At 42.1% G+C, this 24,521-nt stretch overlaps 2 protein-coding genes across 5 annotated transcripts in view; one reads left to right on the forward strand and one right to left on the reverse strand.

Moving 5' to 3' along the window:
* LOC102254518 (UPF0061 protein ETA_18310-like) overlaps positions 1 to 11,317 on the forward strand; it is a 46,191-nt gene extending 34,874 nt beyond the window's left edge. For all 4 annotated transcript variants that reach the window (XM_005856973.2, XM_014540678.1, XM_014540683.1 and 1 more), the window contains 4 exons: positions 830 to 909; positions 1,666 to 1,709; positions 5,589 to 5,668; positions 9,921 to 11,317. In XM_005856973.2, coding sequence (XP_005857035.1) covers positions 830 to 909; positions 1,666 to 1,709; positions 5,589 to 5,668; positions 9,921 to 10,043 — 327 coding nt within the window. In that variant the 3' untranslated portion in view covers positions 10,044 to 11,317. The remainder of the gene's footprint in view (positions 1 to 829; positions 910 to 1,665; positions 1,710 to 5,588; positions 5,669 to 9,920) is intronic.
* A 5,259-nt stretch (positions 11,318 to 16,576) lies between these two features.
* Positions 16,577 to 24,521, reverse strand: part of APBB1IP (amyloid beta (A4) precursor protein-binding, family B, member 1 interacting protein) — a 125,079-nt gene continuing 117,134 nt past the window's right edge. The window contains exons 13-14 of the mRNA XM_005856975.2: positions 19,942 to 20,045; positions 16,577 to 17,607 (exon numbers count right to left, since the gene is read on the reverse strand). Coding sequence (XP_005857037.1) covers positions 17,101 to 17,607; positions 19,942 to 20,045 — 611 coding nt within the window. The 3' untranslated portion in view covers positions 16,577 to 17,100. The remainder of the gene's footprint in view (positions 17,608 to 19,941; positions 20,046 to 24,521) is intronic.

Consider the following 24,521-nt stretch of genomic DNA (forward strand, 5'->3'; position numbering starts at 1 on the left):
CGGGGGGCCCCCCCCCCCCCCCCCCCCGAGTGCACAAATTTTTGTGCACCGGGCCCCTAGTATACTTATAAATATGTATATTTCTAAAATGGAATTGAATATTTCTTTACACACTTTCCTTAAATACAGGGACCATGTCTTTTGTTTTTGTTAATCTTTGCCAGAGGATATTTTTTCCATTGCTTTTTAGAGAGTGGAAGGGAGGGAGGGAAGGAATGGAGAGAAAGAGAGAGAGAGAGAAGAGAGAGACACAGAGACAGAGAAAGACCTCAATGTGAGAGACACATTGACTGGTTGCCTCCCGCAACCACCTCAACCTGGGGCAGGGAGCAAACCTGCAACCCAGGTGCATGCCCTTGACCAGGAACAAACCTTTGTTGCGCGGGCTGATGCTCTAATCACTGAGCTACACTGGCCAGGGTGGGACATGTCTTATTAATTTTTATATCCTTCCCACCTAATAAAATTCCTAACAATAGTTGATGTTGCATAAGTATTTGTTAAATGAATTAATAGATGACTAAATAAAATGCAGTTGCAAATTAAGTTATTAAAAGTAAATTATTTTAAGGGAGTTCCATATTTAAAGGTAAACTTGGTAATACAAGTATTCATGTGTATGTAATCTCTACCGGTAAGAACTTTGTATATTTTTCATTTCTCTTAAACCATGCCATTACATGGATGTCTATGAAATATTATTCCTTTTTAGTACTACTTCTACTTGAAATAGTATACTTGAAAAAATATGGATAGTATGAGAATGTAATTAAAATAAACTGAACAAACATTAATAGAATAAGCAGTCTATTACTATATTTTCATTTAGCAATTTTGGGCACTGAAGATGATTTCAAAACATGAACTCTTTCCTGCCTGGGTGTCCCAGTACCTTTTGAGACTGAAGAGGTAAGGTAATCTAATTTACAAAAAAGCATGTGACGTATTACTTTAGCATAGTCAATCCATCAGATCCCTCCCTTTCCATTTTTTACCATTTCCTTTTTACTCTTGGGTACTTTGCACTGGTTGAGGCGTCTGTAGTAACACTTCACCCATGGGGAGCGCACTTATCTGCTCACCTCAGCTCTCTAATACACAGCTCCCCAGGCTTCCCAAGCCCTGTAGCAGGAGAGCTCCTTAGGCTTTTATCCAGTGTTTACTTATTGGTACATCTTGTACACTTGTAAGAAGTTATTTTGTTTTGTAACTCAAATGAATTAGAAGCAACAAACAAGAAAGAGTAAAAGAGTATAGGTAGAGGCAACTGAAGGAAAACCACAGGACACACAGGAGCAAATAGCCCGTCACAGTTTAATGGCCACTGAGAGTTGTTTATCAAGATTACCCTGAGTAATCAAGAAAAAGGTAAAATATTTTCAGAAAACTGTTTAAGGTAAGGAAAGGTTTCAGTCAATTTTTACACAAAAAATATTTTTAACTTGTAAAAGTACAAGGTTTGATATTATCTAAAATAACTAAACAAGGTAGTATTTTACATATTTAATCAACTCAGTATTTTCTGTATTCCTTTTAGATACTGATTCAATGTGATTAAATTTTTTTCAATATTTGTCTTATGAAATAATTCCTACCCTTTTGGGAAAAAAGATATAGTTTGGGAAGATGGTAGATAATTTTGTCTTTTGTTTTATTTATTCTTAGTAACATGAATGATTCAGATAGTGAAAGAAGAAAAAGAATGATGAGTAAGTAATCATTTTGATGTTTTAAAAACTTTAAATAATCACATAAAAGCAACATTTTAAAAACCAGAAGTAATTACGTGAGGGAACTGAGTTTGTTTTTTTTTAAAACTAGAAGAATTCTAGATGAGTAAATTTTAGTTGAGTTGAAGTATCATATATGAGCTTTCTAATTCTAGTGGGTGATTTTTAAAATATATATATATTTCTGCTGATTTTTTACAGAGAGGAAGGGAGAGGGATAGAGAGTTAGAAACATCGATGAGAGAGGAACATTGATCAGCTGCCTCCTGCACACCCCTTAATGGGGATTGAGCCTGCAACCCAGGCATGTGCCCTGACTGGGAATTGAACCTGGGACTTTTCAGTCCACGGCCCGACGCTCTATTCACTGAGCCAAACCGGTCAGGGCTCTCATGTGTAATTTTTAATTCAGAGGATGAAAGCTCTGTTTTTAGTAAGTGTGCATACTGGTCTTAAAGTAATATAGTCTTAAAAGATGGTGGAGAGATAGGAAAATGGCTTGAGTTATGGTGGAAAGAACATGAGTTTTGGAATCTGGCAGATAAATCACATCTTGCCACTTAAAAAAAAACTTTATTGTTGAGAGTATTACAGATATCCCCCTTTTGTCTCCCCATTGCCCCCCTCTACCAGGTTCCCACCCTGCCCTAGGCCTTCACCACCCTACTGTCTGTGTCCCTAGGTAATGCATTTATGCATATAAATTCTTTGGTTAATCTCTTTCCAACCCCCTCCCCCTCTTCCCTCTGAAATTCTTCAGTCTGTTCCATGTTTCCATGCCTCTGGTTCTGTTTTATTCATTAGTTTATTTTGTTCCTTAGATTCCTTATTTGTTTGTTTGATTTTTAGATTCAGTTTTTGATAGATACGCATTTATTGTCATTATATTGTTCATATTTTTTATCTTTTTCTTCTTCACTGCTTTTCTCTTGCTGCTTTTAAGATTCTCTCTTTAACTTTGGTATTTTAATTATGATGTGTCTTGGTGTGGGCCTCCTTGGGTTCCTCTTGTTTGGGACTCCCTGTGTTTCCTAGACTTGTAAGTCTATTTCTTTCACCACAGAGAGGAAGTTTTCTGTCATTATTTATTCAAATAGATTTTCAGTATCTTGCTCTCTCTCTTCTCCTCTTGGCACCCCATAATGCAAATAATGGTATGCTTAAAGCTGTCCCAGAGACTCCTTACACTATCTTTGTACTTTTGGATTCTGCATGTTTTATCCTCCCCTCCCCCATGACATGGGCTTTATTTGGGGACTGTTGGGGGAAGAGAGAGAGGAGCTGGGACTGGTGGATATGGGGAAAGGGGGTTCTCAACTTGCTTTTTACTTTAGTGCAGGTTGCCTGGAGGCTGGGATGAGTGAGAATGCTGTAGAGGTGAGAGAGGAGGAAAAGGGAAGGTCATGGAATGGACACATTCTTAGGGAAAAAAGCCAGGCCAGGATATTGGGACCATAGGTGGGGAGGGAAGGCACTCTTCATATACTGAGACTCAACCAAGGTCACTGCTCGATGCCAACTTCCCCAGGCCCACTGCCCCATGCCGGCTCCTGACCCAAATGCCTGCCCTGCTAGCTTCCTCAACTTCCTGTGGAGAGGAAGAGGATGAAGATGTGGGGAATGGTGGAACCTCTGCCTCTGGGTCCCTTTCCTAGGAGAATTGCTCCTAGGCAAGTTCTATTTATAGCTGCAATTACCAATGTATTTTAACAGTATTTTGTTGGCGGGTTTCTAGCAAATGACAAATATGTCAAACTTTTAACTGGATGACTCCACTCTCCCTCTGCCTAGGCTGAGTGCTTCCACAATTTTTATTGCGTGTAGTTTTCTTTTTGTTTAAAGATGGCCTATCTATATTTTGTGTACAGGGGTTTTTATTTTAAAGTAGTTGTCTATGAACTCTTTAAAATTTGAAAAATGCAGACTTGTAAAAAGAATAAAAAAGATCCCTGTATTCCCAAAGATAATTACTATTTACTTTAAAAAAATTTATATAGCCCTAGCTGGTTTGGCTCAGTGGATAGAATGCCTGCCTGCGGACTGAAGGGTCCCAAGTTTGATTCTGGTCAAGGGCACATGCCTAGTTGCAGGCTCGATCCCCATTAGGGGGCATGCAGGAGGCAGCTGATCAATGATTCTCTCTCATCATTGATGTTTCTATCTCTCCCTCTCCCTTCCTCTCTGAAATCAATAAAAATATATTTAAAAAATACATATATGTTTTTATATGGATAAATTAACTCCATAGAAAATTTCTCTTTTATTCTACTCTACTAGAATGGTAATTTCTGCAGGCCTCTAGAACTTCCCTTATATCACCCAGTTGATAAATTATTTTGGAAAGGTCTCATCTCAAATAAAGACAGTTTCTGGAATTTTTCTACATGTACCATTGTTACAATGCATTTTAATATTTTAAAATGCATTGTTATTATATAAAAAAAATCAATGTATAAAGAATTTTGCCTGCAGATAACCTTTTCTGTATGCTCTTGGCAGCATCAGCACTAAGCAGTCCTCCTGAGTCAGACCTTAATTCTGTGATTGAAGATGTTAAAAGCAGCAACTTTTCCCCTCTCCACTTAGAATAAAGGGCCTAATTCAGATGAACTCACTACTTTCTCCATGCTTTATGAAATGCTTAGCAAACTGAACATAGTGAAGTAGGCAACTTAATGCTGAAACACTGGAAAGAAAACATGTTGCTCATAATGCTCAGAAAGTCTTTTCTGTACCATTAGGTAAAAAATATTGCACATCTACACCAATAAAAGACAAAGATGCTAATTGACCATACCCTCGCTATGCTCATCAGCCAATCAGAAGAGTATGCAAATTAACCCAACAAAGATGGCCATTAAATTTGCATACTGCAGGCAGATCCCGCTGCTCCGCCCTGCGCTGGTGGCAGCGCAATCCCCAGCCACCGCCCGCCCCAGCGCAGGATCCGGGCCTGCCATCTGCGACAGGGGGAGATTGGGCAGACATCACGGGATTGGGCGTGCCATCTGCCACCAGGGGAGTGGGCCTAAGCCAGCAGATGGTTATCTCCTGAGGGGTCCCAGACTGTGAGAGGGCACAGGTTGGGTGAGGCCCCCCCCGCCGGCCAGTGCACAAATTTTTGTGCACCGGGCTTCTAGTCGTAATAATAACAGCAGAAGCTCCTGCCTGCACACTGTGCCGGGCACTGTTCTAGGTGGTAATATGCAAATCAACCGAAAGGCAGAATGACCAGTCGCTATGACATGCACTGACCACCAGGGGGCAGACGCTCAACACAGGAGCTGCCCCCAGCCCCCAGGCCCTGATCCCGATTGCCTGATCGGGGCCTGCCGGCCAACCTCTCAGTCCCTTCCCCCGGCCAGCAGGCTCTGATAGTTTGATGGGGAATGGGAGCCAGGGGTGGGTGGCGGTGGACGTGGGCAGCACCAGGCCAAGGCCCCCGCCCCGCCAGTCACCCCACACACAGAGGGCAACCGGTGGCAGGGGACGGGGCCAGCAAGCAGGCGGGAACGGCCAACCTCTTGGTTCCTTCCCCCAGCCAGCAGGCTCCAATTGCCCGATGATGAACGGGAAACTAGGGGTGGGTGGCGGCGGGGGGCAGGGCTGGCTGCCATCAGCTGGGGAAGATGGCCCTGATTGCAGGCCAGGCCTAGGGACCGTACCTGTGCACAAATTTCATGCACTGGGCCTCTAGTTATTTATAAACAGCCAAAATTGACTAATGCTGGTAATTTTTCTCATTAGAGCCTTCCAGCAAAGTTATTGAATATTATCTAATTTCAGCTGTAATTTCATACGATCTGTGTTGACCTAGTAATTTATGGTTCCAATAAGTGCTTTCCCCTTTTGTTTAAGCTATTAATCCTAGATACGTGCTGAAGAACTGGATGGCAGAGTCTGCAGTGCAAAAAGCAGAAAGGAATGATTTTTCAGAGGTAAGGTGGTTGACTTTTCTGCATATATTTTTATTAATTTTAACTATGTCATATTTAAATTTTTATTTTTATTTTTTATTGTTGACAGTATTACAGATATCTCCCATTCCTCCACCCCCTACCCCTTTAATCTCCCTCTGCCCAGGCCCTGCCTACCACCCAGGTCTTCATCACCCTATTGTTTGTGTCCATGAGCTATGCATATAAGTATGTAAGTTCTTTGGTTTATCTCTCTTCATTCCCCCACCCCCACATGGAGGTATGTCAGTCTGTTCCATGCCTACATGCTTCAAGTTTTATTTTGTTGGTCAATTAGTTTTATTCATTAGATTCCACAAATAAGTGAGATCGTGTGATATTTGTTTTACTCAGATTGGCTATTTCACTTAGCATAGTAGTCTCCAGGTTCATCCATGCTTTTGCAAGAGGCAAGAGATCCATCTTTTTTACACCTGCATAGTATTTCATTGTGTAAATGCCCCACAGCTTTTTTATCCACTCATCTACAAATGGGCACTTGGGCTGTTTTCAAATATTAGCTACTAGTGGCCTGGTGCACAAAATTTGTGCACTTGGGGGGGGTCCCTCAGCCCAGCCTGCGCCCTCTTGCAGTCTGGGAGCCCTCAGGGGATGTCCGACTGATGGCTTAGGCCCACTCCCCACAGGCTGTCAGTCAGACATCCTAAGTGCTGCTGTGGAGGCGGGAGAGGCTCAGAGCTTCTGGCTGAGCGGCGTTCCCCCTATGGGAGCGCTCTGACCACCAGGGAGCAGCTCCTGCATTGAGTATCTGCCCCCTGGTGGTCAGTGTGCGTTATAGCGACCAGTTGTTTTGCTGTTTGATCAATTTGCATATTAGCCTTTTATTATATAGGATCTTTTATTTCTAGAAGTTCCACTTTGCTCTTTTCTTTTTTTTTTTTTATATATTTTTAAATTTACTTCCGAGAGAAAGGCAGAGGGAAAGAGAGATAGAAGCATCAATGATGAAAGAGGATCACTGATTGGCTGCCTCCTGAATGCCCTCCACTGGGGATCAAGTTAGCAACCCAGGCATATGCCTTTGACTGGAATCAAACCCGTGACCCTTCAGTCCATGGGCCGATGCTTTATCCACTGAGCCAAACCAGCTAGGGCGCACTTTGCTTTTTTCTGTATCTTCTATTTATCTCCTTATTATGTTCATGCTTTCCTTTAAGTTCCTCAACATATTTATAATAGCTGTCTAAAATTCTTGTCTGCTTTCGATCATTATTGTTTTTTTAATTCTATTTATATTTCCTGATTTTGATTCTCACTTTCCTGCTTCTTCCCAATAATTGCTAAGTGTCTAAATTTTTCGTTCTTCTTTTAAAGAGCAGCTTTACTTGGAAGACAGTTAAATTGCCTGCAGATTAGCTTTCAAGACTTGAATTTAAGCTCTGTTGGTATGGACTTATGGTAGCCTTTAATCTATGGCTATTTAGCCTTAATATTGTGGGGTGACCAGGCCAGCAGGGGGATTAGTAAGAGATGACCAAACGACCAAACAGCAGGCTGCGTGGGGTGACCAGGCCCGCTGGGGGGAAGTTGGGGATGACCAGGTTGGCATGGGGGGCAGTAAGGGGCAACCAGGCCGGCAGTGGGGGCAGTTGGGGGCAACCAGGCCGGCAGGGGGTGCAGTTGGGGGTGACCAGGTTGGTGGGGAGGAGGCAGTTAGGAGTGACCAGGCCGGCAGGGAGGGGGCAGTTGGGGGCGACCTGGCCGGCAGCAGGGGGCAGTTAGGGGCGACCAGGCTGGCAGTAGGGGCAGTTAGGGGGCAGGCAGAGTGGTTAGGGGAAATCAGGCAGGCAGGCACGTGAGCAGTTAGGAGCCAGTGGTCCCAGATTGTGAGAGGGATGTCCGACTGCCGGTTTAGGCCCGATCCTCAGGATATCCTCCGAGGGGTCCCGGATTGGAGAGGGTGTAGCAGGCTGGCCTGACAGGACCACCCCCCACCCCGTGCACGAATTTTGTGCACCGAGTCTCTAGTTGTAAATAATGCTGCAATGAACATAGGGGTGCAATATTCTTTCAAATTAGTGTTTCTGTTTTCTTCATATATATTCCCAGAATGGAATCAGTGGGTCATAATACAGTTCCATTTTGAATTTTTTGAGGAAACTCCATACTGCTTTCTCCAGTGGCTGTACCAATCTTCATTCCCAGCAATGGTACACAAGGGTTCCCTTTTCTCTACCTTCGTGCAGCACTTTGTTTGATGATAGCAAAGATTTGAAGAAGCCCAAGTGTCTATCAATAGATGAGTGGATAAAAAAAGCTGTGGTACATTTACACAATGGAATATTACTCAGCTGTAAAAACGAAGGAAATGTTACCCTTTGCAACAGCATGGATGGACCTGGAGAGTATTATGCCAAGTGAAACAAGCCAGTCAGAGAAAGACAAGTACCATATTATTTCACTTGTATGTAGAATCTAATGAACTAAATAAACAAAATAGAAACAAACTCATAGATATAGAGAACAGACTAACAGCTGTCAAAGGGGAAGGGGATAGGATGCTGGGTGATAAGGGTGAAGGGATTAAGCAAAAAACAAACAAATAACTCATAGACACAGACAAAGTATGGTGATCACCAGAGGGAAAGGGGGGTGAGGGAGGTAGAAAAAGGTAAAGGGGGGATAAAAGGTGATGGAAGAAGAATTGACTTTGAGTGACAAAGACACAATACAATATACAGATGATAAGTTATAGAATTGTACATTTGAAACATAATTTTGTGAACCAGTGTCACCCCAATAAATTCAATAAAAATAAAAAAATAAAAAATCAGTATCTCTTGTCAGGACCATAGGTGTAGTTTCCAGTGTCCCCACAGGAGACCTGCCTTGAGAGTCACCACACTAAAGAAAGCCCTAGGGATTCTATGGGGGATTTACAGTTCTCTCAAGCCAGAAGCTATTTTTCAGTCAAAAGCAATGTTGTGTGGTGATACAGTTGACGTACCACCTCACCTCATCAGGTTGCCAGGGAACAGACCTAGAATGTTAACTAAAGTTTACATTCTCATGCAGGAAAGGAAAAAAAAAGTTTATTTTTTATAAACCTTTTACATGAAATCCTTTACATATACAACTTGTGTTTACCTTCTTGCTTCAAACATTTCTTGAGAATCCACTCTATGTGAGGTGCTGTGGAGAAGTATAAAAATTGATTCAAGGAGCTTTCAAACTAGTAGGTGAGTTCAGATAGATTTAAGACTGACTTTAATAAAAGGATGTGTATAGAAAGTACCTGGGGAGAGTTGAAGAAGGGCTCTAACATTGATGACGATGCAGTCTTTCTATTTAAAATATTGGTAGGATAGTAGTATACTCTATTTGATTTCTTGGCTTTACTTTCTTATTATAATCATCCACTGTTTTCTGTCAGAACTATGCATTTTCTTAATTCAAGAAAGTGATAAAACCACTGGGAAAATAGTTTAAATTGAGATATAGTTAACATATAATGCTATATTAGCTTTAGGTGTACAACATAATGATTCTATATTTGTACATATTGCAAAATGATCACCACAATAAATCTAGTTAATATCAATCACCATACGTGGTTACAAAAATCTTTTTTTTTCCTTGGGATGAAGACTTTTAAAATTTACTCTCAGCAGCTTTCAAATATGCAATATAGTATTAAATATAGCCACCATACTGTGCATTACATCTCCATGATTTAATCATTTTATAACAGGATGAAAATATATATTTCCCCTAGAATCATTGTTTAAAGAAGTGTGTTCTTTGATGCCTCAGTTTATAACCATGGGGCAAAATTGTAATATTTGTTACTTAAAATTTCTATTTTTCCACAGAAAATTCCTTAGTACTTGGGGCAAAATGAGGAAGCAGTCTAAGTAGGAATCAGGCCCTTGGTTTGTAATGATTGAAAATTATTGACATTGTTTTATTTTTTTCAATATTTCAGAAAATTATAATCCTCTAACTGCTGTGAATTTTAATAATCAGGATATATATGTAGTCTTCATGACACTGTACATATTCACTCTCCTGTTTTAACATAAAACTAGTACTTAAGGAACTTTCTGTGGAACAATAGAAATTTTAAGTAACAACTATAATTGAAGTTTTAATAAAATGTAAAATGTTTAAACATTTTCAAACAAATTTAAAATGTCCCTTGTTAGAAATTTAGAAAACTAATAAGGGTCCTAATGGAGAAAATCTATATTTATCTATTTAAATTGTTTACCAGGTCTATCTTCTGCAGCAAGTTCTTCAGCATCCTTTTCAGAAGCATTCTGCAGCCGAGAAAGCAGGCTACTCCTCACCTACTCCTGCTTGGGCTAGAGATCTCAGAGTTAGCTGCTCATCTTGATTTGGAAAAAAGAAATTAAAGAATACGTCTGTCATTGAACTCAACATAGAATAATTAATTTGATAAATTCTTATCTACATTTTGATGAAAATCCTGAATTTCATAGTGATTATATATAAAAATATTCTTAACTAGATAAACTGGACCTATTTTTTGTAACATCTTTGTGATCATTTTTTTTTTTTCCGAAAGCTGCTTTATTATATACTTGAGTTACAGGAAGTTACATCACATCTGGGAGGGCCTTTGACATCATGAGATCCATCCCCTTACCACTGGGCGGGAGAGTCAAACTGGATGGCGTCCAGTCTTTGACTGGTCCCGCCTCCAGGGCCGGGCTTTTGCCCTCACACTGAATCCAGCTGATGTAAATTAAGCCAACTGTATTCTACCGGCCCTTAACACCTCCCCCTTTTTAAATATATTTTTGCAGCTAAAATCAAAAGCAAAACTTTACATCAAGAACAAGGCTTTGACTAAAAGCTAATAACAAATTGATATCAATGCAAACACAATAATAATAGAGAAATCAAACTACAGCTATGTCAATATTCTTGCTACTGATTGAAAAGTCTCTTTTGCTGCTGGTGTATATTTGCTCAGAGTCCTTAGAGTTGATTGTGCAATGTCTTATAGAAGACTGGCAGCTAACCAATGTCAGCATGGCCAGAAACATGGTTGAGGTAGTAAATTCTGCCTTCTGTCGGCTTTAGTAGTTAACTTCTTCTGCATCACTGTCATCAGGGCAACTCTCAGTCCCTTGAACGATGGGGCAAGCAGCTTCTCCGGGTGCATCATGGCGACGCACGTAACTCTCTGGCATCCAGATTGGCTGTGCTGTTCCTTCTGGAAAGATAAAAAACACAACCTCTTCCCAACATTATTATTGCATCTGATAAAATTTTTGTCTGGTTTTTGCCTTCTTCAACCAGGCTAACTTGGTGGAGGCTATTGTACAGGAGGCCTGATGCCATTTGGCTGCTGTACAACCCTCTGCATTGCAATTCAAAAAAATTTTAAATATAAAGCAAAAAATTTTTAAGTATAAAATCATGACTGAGTTTGCATTTGAGGTGAGACATAACATCTGTCTCCCCCTTTTTGTTTTAATAATTGCATCTTAATAGTACGGTTGGCTTACTTTAAAATAGCTTGAGAATTAATAAGTGATATTAGTTTTATGATAAATTTGATATTGCTGACAAAAATACTGTAAACAGTCGCACTAACCGGTTTGGCTCAGTGGATAGAGTGTCAGCCTGCGGACTGAAAGGTCCCAGGTTCGATTCTGGTCAAGGGCATGTACCTTGGTTGCAGGCACATCCCCAGTAGGAGGTGTATTAGCGTACATGAATCCATTGTCTGTTTTTAGCTTTAAGGGAGGTCCTAGTACCGTAAAGGCAATAATTAATTATGTGCTAGGCACTCTTCCCTGTTACTTTTCCTTAATACATCTTGATAAGTGAAAGCTTCTTGAAGGGTTTGAGTCCTTTTAAGACTCTTTAATCCACATTTGCATACGTACAGCAGATTACTGCTAACATGGAAAGAAGGATGTTCTCAGGTGTTCCTGGGCTCCTGGTCACTTCTGGGCTCCTTGCTGTCCACTTCGTCCTCTTCCCACTTCTTATCTTCAGTGGGATGCTTGGGATCATTGCTATCTGTGGGCCGGGTGATTGATTATCTGCAGCTGTAAGGCGTGTCTCCAGGTGTGGACTCCTCTTTAAGTTGGCCAGTTCCTCTCTTGGGTCCATGTTGAAGTTAATATTTCTTGTGGGAATCCACACGAGGTTTGAGAAATTTTCTTTTCAGTTCTGTGGCGGCTGCAATACTCTGGGACGATCCCTAAAGAAATGCCTAACCTCCTTGCTTTGCCCCCCTGCTGAGCCCCACGTTGGGTGCCAGAATATACCGAGCGGTTTCCTGGGGCTGTCTTCTTCCCGAATCCCGCACGGAGAAGGAGACTTGACCTGGTTTGTGCAATCTAGGAGGCGCTTTCGGGATTGAAGAAATAATGAAAGACAGACATAAAATAGATTAAAAGCTTGGGCTGGGTGTGGTGCCTGCCCTCCAGAGGGACATGTAAAGAGAGCCTACCGTCTGGAGGAACAGAGCACACAGAGCCATTTTTGTTTTAATTAATAACTTTAGTGGAATAATGAAGTGTTTTTGGTAAATCACGAGCTATCCTCAATAACTGAGAAATCTTGATAATATTTTAATTTGTAAGTATTCATCTAATACTATGTACCCAGTACTTTGGGACACATCTAATAAGTATAATAATTTCATTGTACTTTAGAGCTTTGTTTTGTCTATTACGGTCATTCTCAAACATTAACTAAAGAAAAGAGCATAGTTTAATGAACCTCATTTACCATTCATCCAGCTTATCAATCATCAATGCATGACCAATCTTGCTTCATCCACACCCCTACACACTTCCCTCAAGTTCATAGTTACTATTTTAATTGAGGTATAATTTATATATCTCCAAGTATTTTAAAGTCCTGCTGGTTTTTCTCAGTGATTAGAGCATCAGCCCACAGACTGAAGGGTGGTGGGTTTGATTCCAGTCAAGGGCACGTACCTTGGTTGCAGGCCTGATCCTCAGCCCCCATCAGGGCACATGTGGGAGGCAACTAATCGATGGGTCTCACATGGATGATTCTCTTTCTAAAAATCAATGAAAAAAAAAATCCCCAGGTAAGGATTAACACACACACACACACACACACACACAAGAATTTCCCAGCCCTGACCGGTTTGGCTCAGTGGATAGAATGTCAGCCTGCAGACTGAAGGGTCCCAGGTTCGATTCCAGTCAAGGGCATGTACCTTGGTTATGGGCACATCCCCAGTAGAGGGTGTGCAGGAGGCAGCTGATCGATGTTTCTCTCTCATCGATGTTTCTAACTCTCTATCCTCTCCCTTCCTCTCTGTAAAAAATCAATAAAATATATTTTAAAAAAAGAATTTCTCAGACATTGTTTCATTTATTTTATAGATATTTCTGTATGCATCTCCAAACATTAATAATTTAAACACATACCCATGATATCATTATCATCTTAAGAGAATTAACAACTAACTCCCTAATGCATGAAACCAAATAGACAATTTTCAAATTTTTCCCATTATTTGCTGTCATCGGGGTGAGCCTCTGGTGGTTACTGAAAATTCTTTGCTCCCGCATGCCATGGTTCTGCCCGGCGCTCATACCTGCTGCCAGTGCCAGCCCCGCTCACACCCTCTGCTGGTGCCTGGTGCCGGCCCTGATCACTTGGCACCGTCAGCGAGTGCGAGTGGCACCTGCTGGCCCCAATTGCCCCTGAGGACTTCTCCACCTCCCCCTGCTCCTGAGGGGTGATTGGAGCACCAGCTGCTGCTCACACCCGCTGACAACGCTGGCTCCGCTCGTACCCGCTGCTGATGCCGGCCCCAATCACTCCACACCGTCAGTGTCTGGGAGCAGCAGCAGCAGTGGGAGCGGGGCTGCTGGCAGAGAGGGGACCAGGGGCCACAGTGGGAGTGGCCAGGTGGGGGCACGGAGGATGGGTCGAGACCCACCCCTGTACCCACCACAGCCTAGCAACCCACAATTCCTTTCAAAGTGCACGAATTTGTGCACTGGGCCCCTAGTATTTCTATAAATCTAGAGCTTGATTCAGATTCTTATTTGATAGAAATACTTGCTATCAGGAAGCAAAATGTTATGTACTTCCACCAGGTCTCTTTTTGTAATATCAGTACCATTGACAATCACCTTGACCCACTGATTCAATAAGGTTGTTGATGATAACAATTAATCCTATCACTCATTTATTAGGAATCCTTCTAAAAAGGTAAACTTTCTATCATTAGTTATTTGGTTATCCTGAGATACAGAAAGGCAAACTAATGAGTGGGTTCCCAAGCATGTTAGTGTCAGTATCAACTCTTGAATTTAAGCATATTTTATGTTTTATACAATTGCATTTATTATCTTTACTGATGTACAAAGTGTCCCATGTTTGGTCAGTGAGATTTTATTCATATTGGCTCCTTTGGACATAATCCTAAAAGTTTTTGATAACTTCCTTGTTTTCTGGTGTGTACGATGTTTCAGGTTCATCCTTTATATTTCTTACCTTATCCCTGAAATAAATTACTAGCAATGTAAAGAAAGAAGTATAATTCATGTGCTAAAAAAGGAAAGAAAATAGAATCATATAAAATGCTTAGCTCTTTGGCAGGTAATGTCAGGAATGGCAGTATGAGATCCTCTTGGCCTCTCACCTTGAAGTTTTAACAATTTGAACAGTTATAACTCAACAAAGGATTACCCTGCTAAGCACAAAAATACACTGGAGAGAGCCACACATTGAAACATCTAAAGGTGGGTAAATGGAGCAAAAAGGGAAGGCCAAAAGGAAGAGTGGCTGATAGAGCCAAGGATGCAGCCTGGCAGCTGGGAGCTCACAGCAGGTGCCGCAACCTTTTGCAGCAAGGATTCAGGATCTGGAGAAGGGGCTGCACATAAATGGATACACTAGACAAGAAATATAAATTTAGAAGGCTTGGGGAGAGCCAGGTGAAGACCTTACTCTCTAGCGAAGAGGTTCCTCGAATCTCTGGACCCACAGCTTTTTATTTACTAGAATACACATTTGCCCTTTAGCAAAGCAAACACTCATATCAAAGGTAAGTTTTGGTAAACAGTAAAAGATTATCAGGTTAGGGGATTGCCTAGAGCCACCATTGTCTCGACAGAACAATTGGTGCATAACTTTTAGCCCTTGCTAAAGCCCAAGGTCCATCAGCCTTCTGTGTTCCCTGCTGCACTTTCATGATAGTGTAGACAATGGGTAGCTTCCAGCAAGCAGGGCTTTGCTGGAGAGGGGAGGAATCTTGTTGTGGCTGACACTCTCTCAGCTAGGAGTAGCAAAGGGACTAGGTGGGCACTCCAGCAGGAGTGAGGAGTATGAGCTGTGGCTGAACGAAGAGACCTGAGCAAGGACACATAGCACGGGAGTGTGCTGTGGTTGTCAGGCAGTGGGCATTTCAGACAGAAAAACAACTATGGAGACTGGTTGCCTCCCCTTAGCCTCCCAGAATGCACCTCTCTTTGCCCTTGGTGTCAGGTCGTGGAGCACATTGTCTGTGAGCCCAAGAACTGGCCCTACAGAATAGCATTTCTCCCTGAGTGAAGGGTGCACTCTGTGACCAGTTCCAGGACCAGGGTATAAGGGAGACCCCTATAAATTAAATTAAAATAAAATGCTCACTTAAAACACAAAAGGCAGAAAAAGAGTGGAAGACAAATATAGGAACAAAGAACAAGGGCAACTAGTAGAAAACAGTACCAAATATGGTAGATGTTAATCCAATGATGTCAGTAATCAATTTAAACAGCAATGTTGTAAACATACCAATTAAAAGGCAGAAATTATTAGAGTGGATCAAAAACCAATATTTTTTATTGCTTTTTCCCTGTGAAGGAAGGGTATGTTGTGGAGAGACATTAGGAGACGCGGCTATCATCCAGCTCTGGGGGATCTAGGTAAAGTACATCTGCAGGCCCGATGTCTTCCTAGGTTTATTTTTGTAATAAACCTTTTAATGACTAAATTAAGCATTATACTTTCAAAGTGACAACAGAACCTTCACAATATTAAAATCATGTCAGTTTTGTATGCTCCCAGAGGAAGAAGCAGGGGAGGGAAACTCACTTTGTTTTTATTGGGTCTTCCTTGAAGCCCATGACAACCATCTCTCCCTTTCCCTTCCCAGCACCCAGGTGTATTCTCTGGGTCCTCTTAATCCACAGTGATGAGTCCCAGTACCTCTTTTGTCAAGTTTCAGCTGCAAATGATTTGACAAGGAATGACCCTTAACTCACCCCAGGCCAATGAGGTTCTGTTTTAGAGAATTTTCCCCTTTCATTTTTCTGAAAATTCTGAAAGTCATGGAGGTGAAGGCGGAAAATATGCATCAAGACTAGACCGAGCATGTCAAACTTGTGGCCCATGGGCCACATGCAGCCCACAACAAATATTTAAGCATGTCAAACTTGTGGCCCATGGGCCACATGCAGCACACAACAAATATTTTTGTGGCCCAGCCAATATAATGGTATGTAAGAAACGTTTTAATAAAAATTTCATAACTTAATTTTTATAATATCCTGTTATACATAATTATTAATGAACTACAACGTTCGATAATGACTGATTATAATCGTGTTGCATTCATTTCTCTTACGTGCTTTGTGCAGGTGCACCATTTCTCCCCACTAATACTAGCAGCGAACTTGTTTGGTATGCGCAACAGGAAATATTTCATTTTCGGAGAACAAGAAAAATAGGTTTATTTGCGTTACAATTATTAATTTGTGCAGTTATTCAGTGTCTGGTAAGTTAATGTTCAAGAAAAAATATTAATTTTTATTAAAATCTTCTATTATTTTATGTTAACTATTACTCATTTATTTCAGTCTTTTGTATTCAGCATGTCTCTATAGAAATAAACCTACGTTTCTATGAAAATTGAAGCTTTTGTTTTTTTGCGGCCCACATAAACTTAAACCTTATTTGGCCCATGTTAGCCTTTGACTTTGACATGGTTTCTTTAGAAGGTGTGGGATTTGTAAAGCTCTTTTTAAAAGATCAAATATATTATTAAAAGTGTGAATATTGCATTAGATTCATACATTGATATTTCTAGAAATACCATCTTCTGGGGGAGAAATTTAAACTTTTATTAATTTGATGCTCTGAACATCATAAAATAAATGAACATAAAACATTATTTTGGTTAACTTGGAAAGCAAGATACATTCCACTGACTTGGAAGTCACAGGAAAGATATGTACATGTAGACAGGTATTCTAAATTCCGTGTTAGGTTAATAGTTATGAATGTACTTGAGAACAGTGAAACGTTTTACATCATTTCTAGTCAGAATACTTCAATATTTTATCTAAAATGATCAAGCCGTCATGACAATAAAGTAAGAAAGCTACATCTGTGGTTAGAAGTGATTATGCCGATCACACAAAGATATCTGTATGTTTCCCTTAGGGCAAGTTGCCTCTTTTCTTCTGCAAAGCTTTCATGAGATCTGACATGAAATCCTGCTCCCCGCCCCCTCCCGCCCCCGCGCTGGGTGGTCCTGGGTTCTCTTGCCTCTTTGGGGGAATGGGAGGCCTTTTGGTGGCAATGGGGGGTGCCTTCTGGGATTCGGGTGCCAGGGCGGGTGGTGGCGGAGGAGGGGGCGGTAATGACCCCGCATCCCCTACAAATGACGGCGGAGGGGGAGGCACAAAGTCTGGGGGCTCATCGTTAATATCAGGGGGTGGTGGCGGGAGCTCTTGGTCCTCCAGAGGTGGGGGTGGCGGCGGTGGCGGCAAAAAGTCATCGGGTGGGGCCGGGAAGCCGGTGCCCTTGGCCTTGGCGGGTATCACTGGGCTGCCGCTGGTATCTGAGGACCGCCGTATGGGAGGCGGCGGTGGCATGCTGGACTTCGGACGGTGATGGACCTTGGGGGTTCCTGGGTCCTGTTGACCAAGAGCTGGCTTCTTGTCCTTCAACAAAGCAACAACAGCATTATCTGGACAGGCAGCCACAGTAGAGAAGACATTTCCATTGACGTGTGAGGTCTGGCTGACTGAGGCAGTGTCTGCTCCTGGGAGCCCCAGTCCCTCAGTCCCTGAGACTACAAGGTTGTTTCAGGAGTTCATCTTTCCTCTGGGACAGGAGACAGACTCCAAAAGGCCTTTAACATTATCACCTGGGGCACTAGCCTACCCTGTCTCCTGTAAATGCAAGACTGCACCACAGCACTGAGGGAGGAGTTGTCTACTGTATTTAGACTATATATGTATCTCCTCAGAACCACTGTTATCTTTAAAAGAGCTTAAGTGGGATAGACCTTAGCTACCTGGGAGATGGCTCAGGAATTAAAAAGGAAGTAAAGGTGCTCTCCTGGAATTCCCACTTAGGCCCCAGGGTGCAGGCATATGCATCCATAGCATTTTTCTTGGTCTGGATTGGGCTGGTTGTGAAGCTCAGGGGTTAGGAGCAGGTGTCTCTACAATTATTTTGCCCTTGTTACTACCCTCAGTGGCAGAGAGCTGGTTAAGGAGTGTCCCAAAACCTTCCCCAAATCTCAAATGTTCTACTTTCGAAGGGAAAAAGAAAGCCAGGACAGTTCTCTGTGGACTACAGGTAACCCTTGTGTAAACCCACCATAAAGGCTGTCCGTCCCGGCAAGAGCTGTTTCCCTGCTGGCACCTGAGAACAAAGGTGCCTTTTCCCAGGACTGTGGGCTTCTAGGGAGGAGCTAATTATAGGCTTAACAGCTTCAGGGGACGTGGCAGGTGGTAGAGCAGGAGTGTGCACACCTGGTCTAGAGTCTTAAGGATTTACCTTTTCTTAGCCGTGTGAAAACCAGCTGGCTAATTATAATCCCTATTATTATCTAGGGTTGTCTCAGGATTATGATGCAATCAAATGAAATAAACGTGAGTGGTTCCGAAGAGGAAGATCATGAAGCATGTGCTATTGGTAGAAACCAGAACATCAAACTTGGCCAAAGGCTAACAAAAGCATGCCAATGGTAGAAGAGATCATAATAAATTATATTTGCATAATGTAACTTCCCCAGAAATTTCAGGCAGATGAATTGAATCCTTCTCTTTTAGTGATAATTATCATTGCAATTTACATTTTATCGGGGTTTCATTTCTTTCTTTCTTTGCCTGATAACCTCTTCCCAGTAAAGATTCCATTTGGAAGTTTTCTTCCCCTCACAAAGTGCCTTACAATAGAGTTTCTATTTTAGTTTATTTACTTAACATGATAAGCTAATTAACTGGTGATGTATTTTTCAGAAATTTCTGAACTGGCAGTTGGGGAATTGATGGTGACACATAATTAAGTGATTTCTATTCTGGGATCCTTAATTGCTTTCAGCTTTTAAAAGTGTTTGTCTTCAACTGGCACCACAGAAACGGTAAACATCACACAGCGGAAAGCACAGTGCGAGCTGAGATGGCAGAAACACAGCTTGTAACGTTACTTGTTTCCACCACTGGCTGACGGGCAAAATGAAAGGTGGAAATGAAGTGAAAATTTTTTAAAGCTGCAATTATTTAAGGTTGTTTTGAATCACACATGGGAAATATTCAAGGAAACTTGTATAGTTAATGCAAATGTTATCAACTGGGCTAGTAACTAAATTATAGCTTCTAGCTACAGTTTTTAGAAGGATTTAATGAATCTTCATTAACCCCCTCTACTGAGGAAAAAAAAAGAGTTATAAAGAATAGTATACCAATTTGGCTATTGTTTTAAAATGTGTTTTCTTCTCCATCACCCTGAGGATGTATGTAGAACATTAACAGAAAAATTTAAATGCACATTTTATAGTGAAATACTTTTAGTAGTAGTCTTCTAATCTGGTTTTGGGGCTCAGTAAGCATTTAATGTAGGGCTTCTGACTAACTCGTTGCTCTAATTTATTCAGAAAAAGTAAGTAGAAATCCCAAGGGCTTAAAACCCAGGAACCACTTTCAGAGAGTCTAAAACCATTGACTAAACCAAGAAAATCGCTTCAGCCAGATACATGTAGCTAAATTAAAAAGAGTTGTCAATCCTCAGCATTAATATAAAACTTGTACATTTCCCCAAAGCAGGATGATGGCAGTTGGTTTTAACTTTCCATTCCAGCCTATGTAATTTTAAGATAAAAAATATATAAAGCAATTATCTAAATGAAGTTATAGGGCCTTAGTTGTTGGAACTAACTACTGTATTCTCTTTTTAAAAGACCAGTTATTAGAACACCACTGATGGTTTGGAATGTGGGTTTATAGGGGACAGTTGGATAGAGGTGTGTCAGTTACTCTCGGGCCTACCTTAGTTGTGTCAACGTGTCTCTGGGCTTCCTCGGGAACAGCACTCACTGAGTGTGCAGCCTGGGGAATCTGACCATTGGCCTGGGCGGTGCCTGCTGTAAGTCCTGAGAGGGAGGAAGAGAGACAAGATGAGTGGGGAAGACGTTGCAACATTCTTGAAAGTTCATCTGAAAATAGAAAGCAGTTTATAGCTCTAATGCAAAAGAAAGGGATTCATGGGCATAGTATGGTTAACTGGGAACCTTAGGAAAAATCCGAGGTTTTATGTCAGGACTTCTGTGAGGTTCAGCAGATGGTTCAGGAAAGTGAATGCTTTGTACAGGCTACAAAGTCTGGATTAACCGGAAGATAGTATGTTCCACTTTTAAACACTTTTTGGTCATTGGAGAATAAACCTTGAAAACCTCGTTCAAAATATTCCTGTTGTTGAAATGTATCTGGTTTCATACCCTGCTGTGTTCAGGAACAACTTTTGAACATTATCCTCAACAAAAAGTACTTTTGGCACAAAAATAGTAGAGGGAATTGAGCAAAATGTGCAGCCTCCCCCAAGTACCCCCTTGCTTAGCCCACAGGTTTGCAAAGGGCCGGTCCCACCACCCCGCCTGGCAAAGCGGAAGATGGCATCCTCTTGGGCAGAGTGAGATGGCTTAGGAATGGGCATGAAACAGCCCTTCCTGGGACTTTTTCAGAGATGAGAATCTTTGAACTAAGATTTTTGCTGTGTGAAAAAACAAGCCCAGAGACTCCATGGTAATCCTTGCCACCTCATGGGGACAGTGCCTAAGAAAGAAACAGTATCTTGATGATACCATGTCAACCTGGACCCTTTGGTGCCTGAAATGAGCCTAACCCTGCCCTTCCTAGTTTTGTGCATTAATAAATCTCTCCCCCTCACTTTTGTTGCTTAAAATACATCGGGTTGGATTTCTCTCAGTTGTCATGTTAAGAAAGTAGTTGACTGACTGGCAGTAGTTGCTCAAGTCATGAAGTCATTTAATAAGTACCAAAAAAGTCTCCATGTCTGTTGCCCAATATGAAAGAAAAACTGCCATTTATCAAGAATCAATGGCCCTGGCCAGTGTTTCTCAGTGGTTAGAGCATCGCCCTGTACACCGAAGGATCTCGGGTTTGATTCCCAGTCAAGAGACGTACTTGGGCTGCAGATTCGATCCCGGGCCCTGGTAGGAGCATGTGTAAGAGGCAACCAATTGATGTTTCTCTCTATATATACATATTTTTAAAAATATGTTTTTTATTGACTTTTAGAGGCAGAGGGATAGAGAGGTAGAAACATCAATGAGAGAGAAACTTCATTAATAAACTGCTTCCTGCACATCCCCTACTGCAGATCGAGCCTGAAACCCGGACATGTGACCTGACGGAAATCTAAACTGGAGATCTCTTGTTTCCTGGGTCAATGCTCAACCACTGAGCCACACCGGCCAGGCTCTGTCTCTTTCTGTCTCCCTTCCTTCCACTCTAAAAATCAATAGAAAAAATATCCTTGGGTGAGGATTAACAACAACAAAAAATCAATGACTTATTGTTAAGCACTTTGGATGTAGAACAGTGCCTGCATGTTTTCTCAGTAGGATGACCATAGCAGAAACACGTGGGTCCCATGTGGTTTATGCCTCCCAGCCAGCGACCTTGCACCACTTGGGCATGTTTCTCCAGGACTCAGGTTCAACAATGTAAAGAAGAGAGGGCAGGAAAAGAGAAAGGGGAGTGTTAGGGTTTGGGGCACAACTAAAGAGATACAGAGAGGAAGTTTAGGAAGAGGGCCACTGCATTGCTAATCAAAACAAAAAGCAACCCCCCACTCCCTTTAAAGCCTTGGACAAGGAAGGCAGGGGGGGTTTGTTGGGCTGAAATTGAGCAGACATCAAGGGGTTTGTATTTGAAAATTTGTTTTTTAGTCTGGGCAGATGTGCTAGGGAGGTGTCTTTATCAGCCTGTAAAACATGCTTAGAGCCAAAGTTATGAAAGAGTTCAAAAGACACTTGTTTGAAGGGAACTGTCTATTAATTATCCCTGAGTTGTGAAAAACAACAAGGAGAAGGGGTATGTATGCAAGAATGTAGGCTTGAGAGCAGCTTATCTTGTCTTGCAGTTTGACTCAGAGGAGCTAACAATCTTTGGTTTGAAGTAATTACCAGGGGTTCTCATAAATTGTGGAAGGCCACAGAAAAGAAAAGAAAGGCCCCTTTCCTGTCCTTACAGGGAGGAGGTGGGCAGAAAGGGATTCTAGATCCGCAGAGAAAAGTTGCCAGCTAAAGCTGAGGAGGCATCAGGCAGAATGGGACCCGGGCTTACTGCCTCCAGCCCTACCAAGTGAAGTCACAGCATGTTCTCCCAGGTACAGCTCGTGCCAGCTCCACACTCACCTCAGCCCCAGTTCTTGTTCTGACCTATGGTGTGTAATTTCAAGGTCGGGGGATCACTCCTCTCTGAGGGAACCCCACTCTGTAGGCCAATGACTCAGGCAGGCAGCTGTGGGTGAAGGGGGCTCCTTGACCAGTGCCCCAAACAGCCTGAGGTTCAAGTAAGTGCAATCAGCCAGTAACTCCTGACCACAAAGAACATCTTTTTAAAAATGAGATTAAATTTCGTATATTTCTAAAAAAATATATTTTATTGATTTTTTTACAGAGAGGAAGGGAGAGGGATAGAGAGTTAGAAACATTGATGAGAGAGAAACATGGATCAGCTGCCTCCTACACACTCCCCACTGGGTATGTGCCCCCAACCAAGGTATATGCCCTTGACTGGAATTGAACCTGGGACCCTTCCGTCTGCAGGCTGATGCTTTATCCACTGAGCCAAACCAGTCAGGGCAAAGCACATTTTTTAATAAAACACCATATTTGAGGTTCACCTTAACTGTTTTTTGTGGGGGAGTGGGTGGTGGAAGGATCACAGAGCTTGATTTTGACCAGGCCCTTTGGATGGACATAGGTCCCTGCAACATTTTTGGAGAGCCCTACTTATTTTGTGCTGTGAGTTCAGATGAAGAGAGAGGCTTTGAAAATAAATAATATTTGGCAAGAACTGAACTTGAAAAGAACTGAACTCAAGCAGGTCTCTGTTGCTAAGATGTGACCATGGTCACTGTGTATGTATATGTTTGTACATACTGAGAAGAATGAACTTCACCTTCTATTTGAAAGTGCTTCACTTCCTTCTAAACTCACCTTTAGTTCCTTCCACACTAGTCACTACTATAGAACTTAATATCCTACACAGCCAGTGCTCATGGCAATAAATTCTAAGATATAAACAGAAAGAAAGTTTACATTGAGGACTTTTTTTCTCTTTAGATGCTCACTGAAGCATCCTATATAATAAAAGGCTAATATGCAAATCGACTGAATGGTGGAATGACTGGTCACTATGATGCGCACTGACCACCAGGGGGCAGATGCTCAACACAGGAGCTGTCCCCTGGTGGTCAGTGCACTCCCACAAGGGGAGCACTGCTCAGCCAGAAGCCGGGCTCACGGCTAGCAAGCGCAGCGGTGGTGGCGAGAGCCTCTCCTGCCTCCGAGGCAGCGCTAAGGATGTCTGACTGCCAACTTAGGCCCGCTCCCTGTGGGAAGCATCCCTAAGCCATCAGTTGGACATCCCCTGAGGGCTCCCAGACTGCGAGAGGGCACAGGCTGGGCTGAGAGACCCCCCACAAATGCACGAATTTCGTGCACCAGGCCTCTAGTTTTATTAATAAGCAGGGGTGGCGCCCAGTATGGTTTATTTAAAAAAAATCTCAGCATGTTTGTTTTCTGTAGGGCTGGTGTCAATGACAGAACCTAAGGATTTTTGATAAATAAGCCTCTACAGCAGCACCAACTTGGGTTAATTCACTATCTACTAAGGCAGCGGTTCTCAACCTGTGGGTCGCGACCCCTTTGGCGGTCGAACGACCCTTTCACAGGGGTCGCCTAAGACCATCCTGCATATCAGATATTTACATTACGATTCATAACAGTAGCAACATTACAGTTATGAAGTAGCAACGAAAATAATTTTATGGTTGGGTCACAACATGAGGAACTGTATTTAAAGGGCCAGAAGGTTGAGAACCGCTGTACTAAGGGTTAGTCCATCATGTACAAGATCCATCTTTTTAATCAATGGAAATCTCATCTGACTGCTGCAATGGTGTTCTTCAAAAACTGGCTTTAAGCAATCATTTAGAAGGAATGGAACTAACATTTGCTGTGCATTTAGCATTAAGGACATTAACATACATTATTTTACTTAATCTTCAGAGAAACTCTATGTTAGGACTATAGGGCAATACAATCCTTAACAGCCATTTATAAGCTTCCCACCACAGGGGAACATAACACCAGGAAAAATTCAATGGACTCCAGGAGTCAGACCATACAAGGAATTGAAACTGTCCTGAAAACACCTGATAGCACACCTGCATTCCATCCATATTTCACGCCCACCAGCTCAGCCCCTCAAACCCACTGATGACAAGTTTCCCACCAGTGACTGCATATAAGGGGTGAAACTCCATCCTGGATGCTGCCATCATCAACCCAATGTCCCCTTGGCTCGGTACTGTGTAG

This window comes from Myotis brandtii, unplaced genomic scaffold, assembly GCF_000412655.1.
Source record: "Myotis brandtii unplaced genomic scaffold, ASM41265v1 scaffold1058, whole genome shotgun sequence".
NCBI lineage: Eukaryota > Metazoa > Chordata > Mammalia > Chiroptera > Vespertilionidae > Myotis > Myotis brandtii.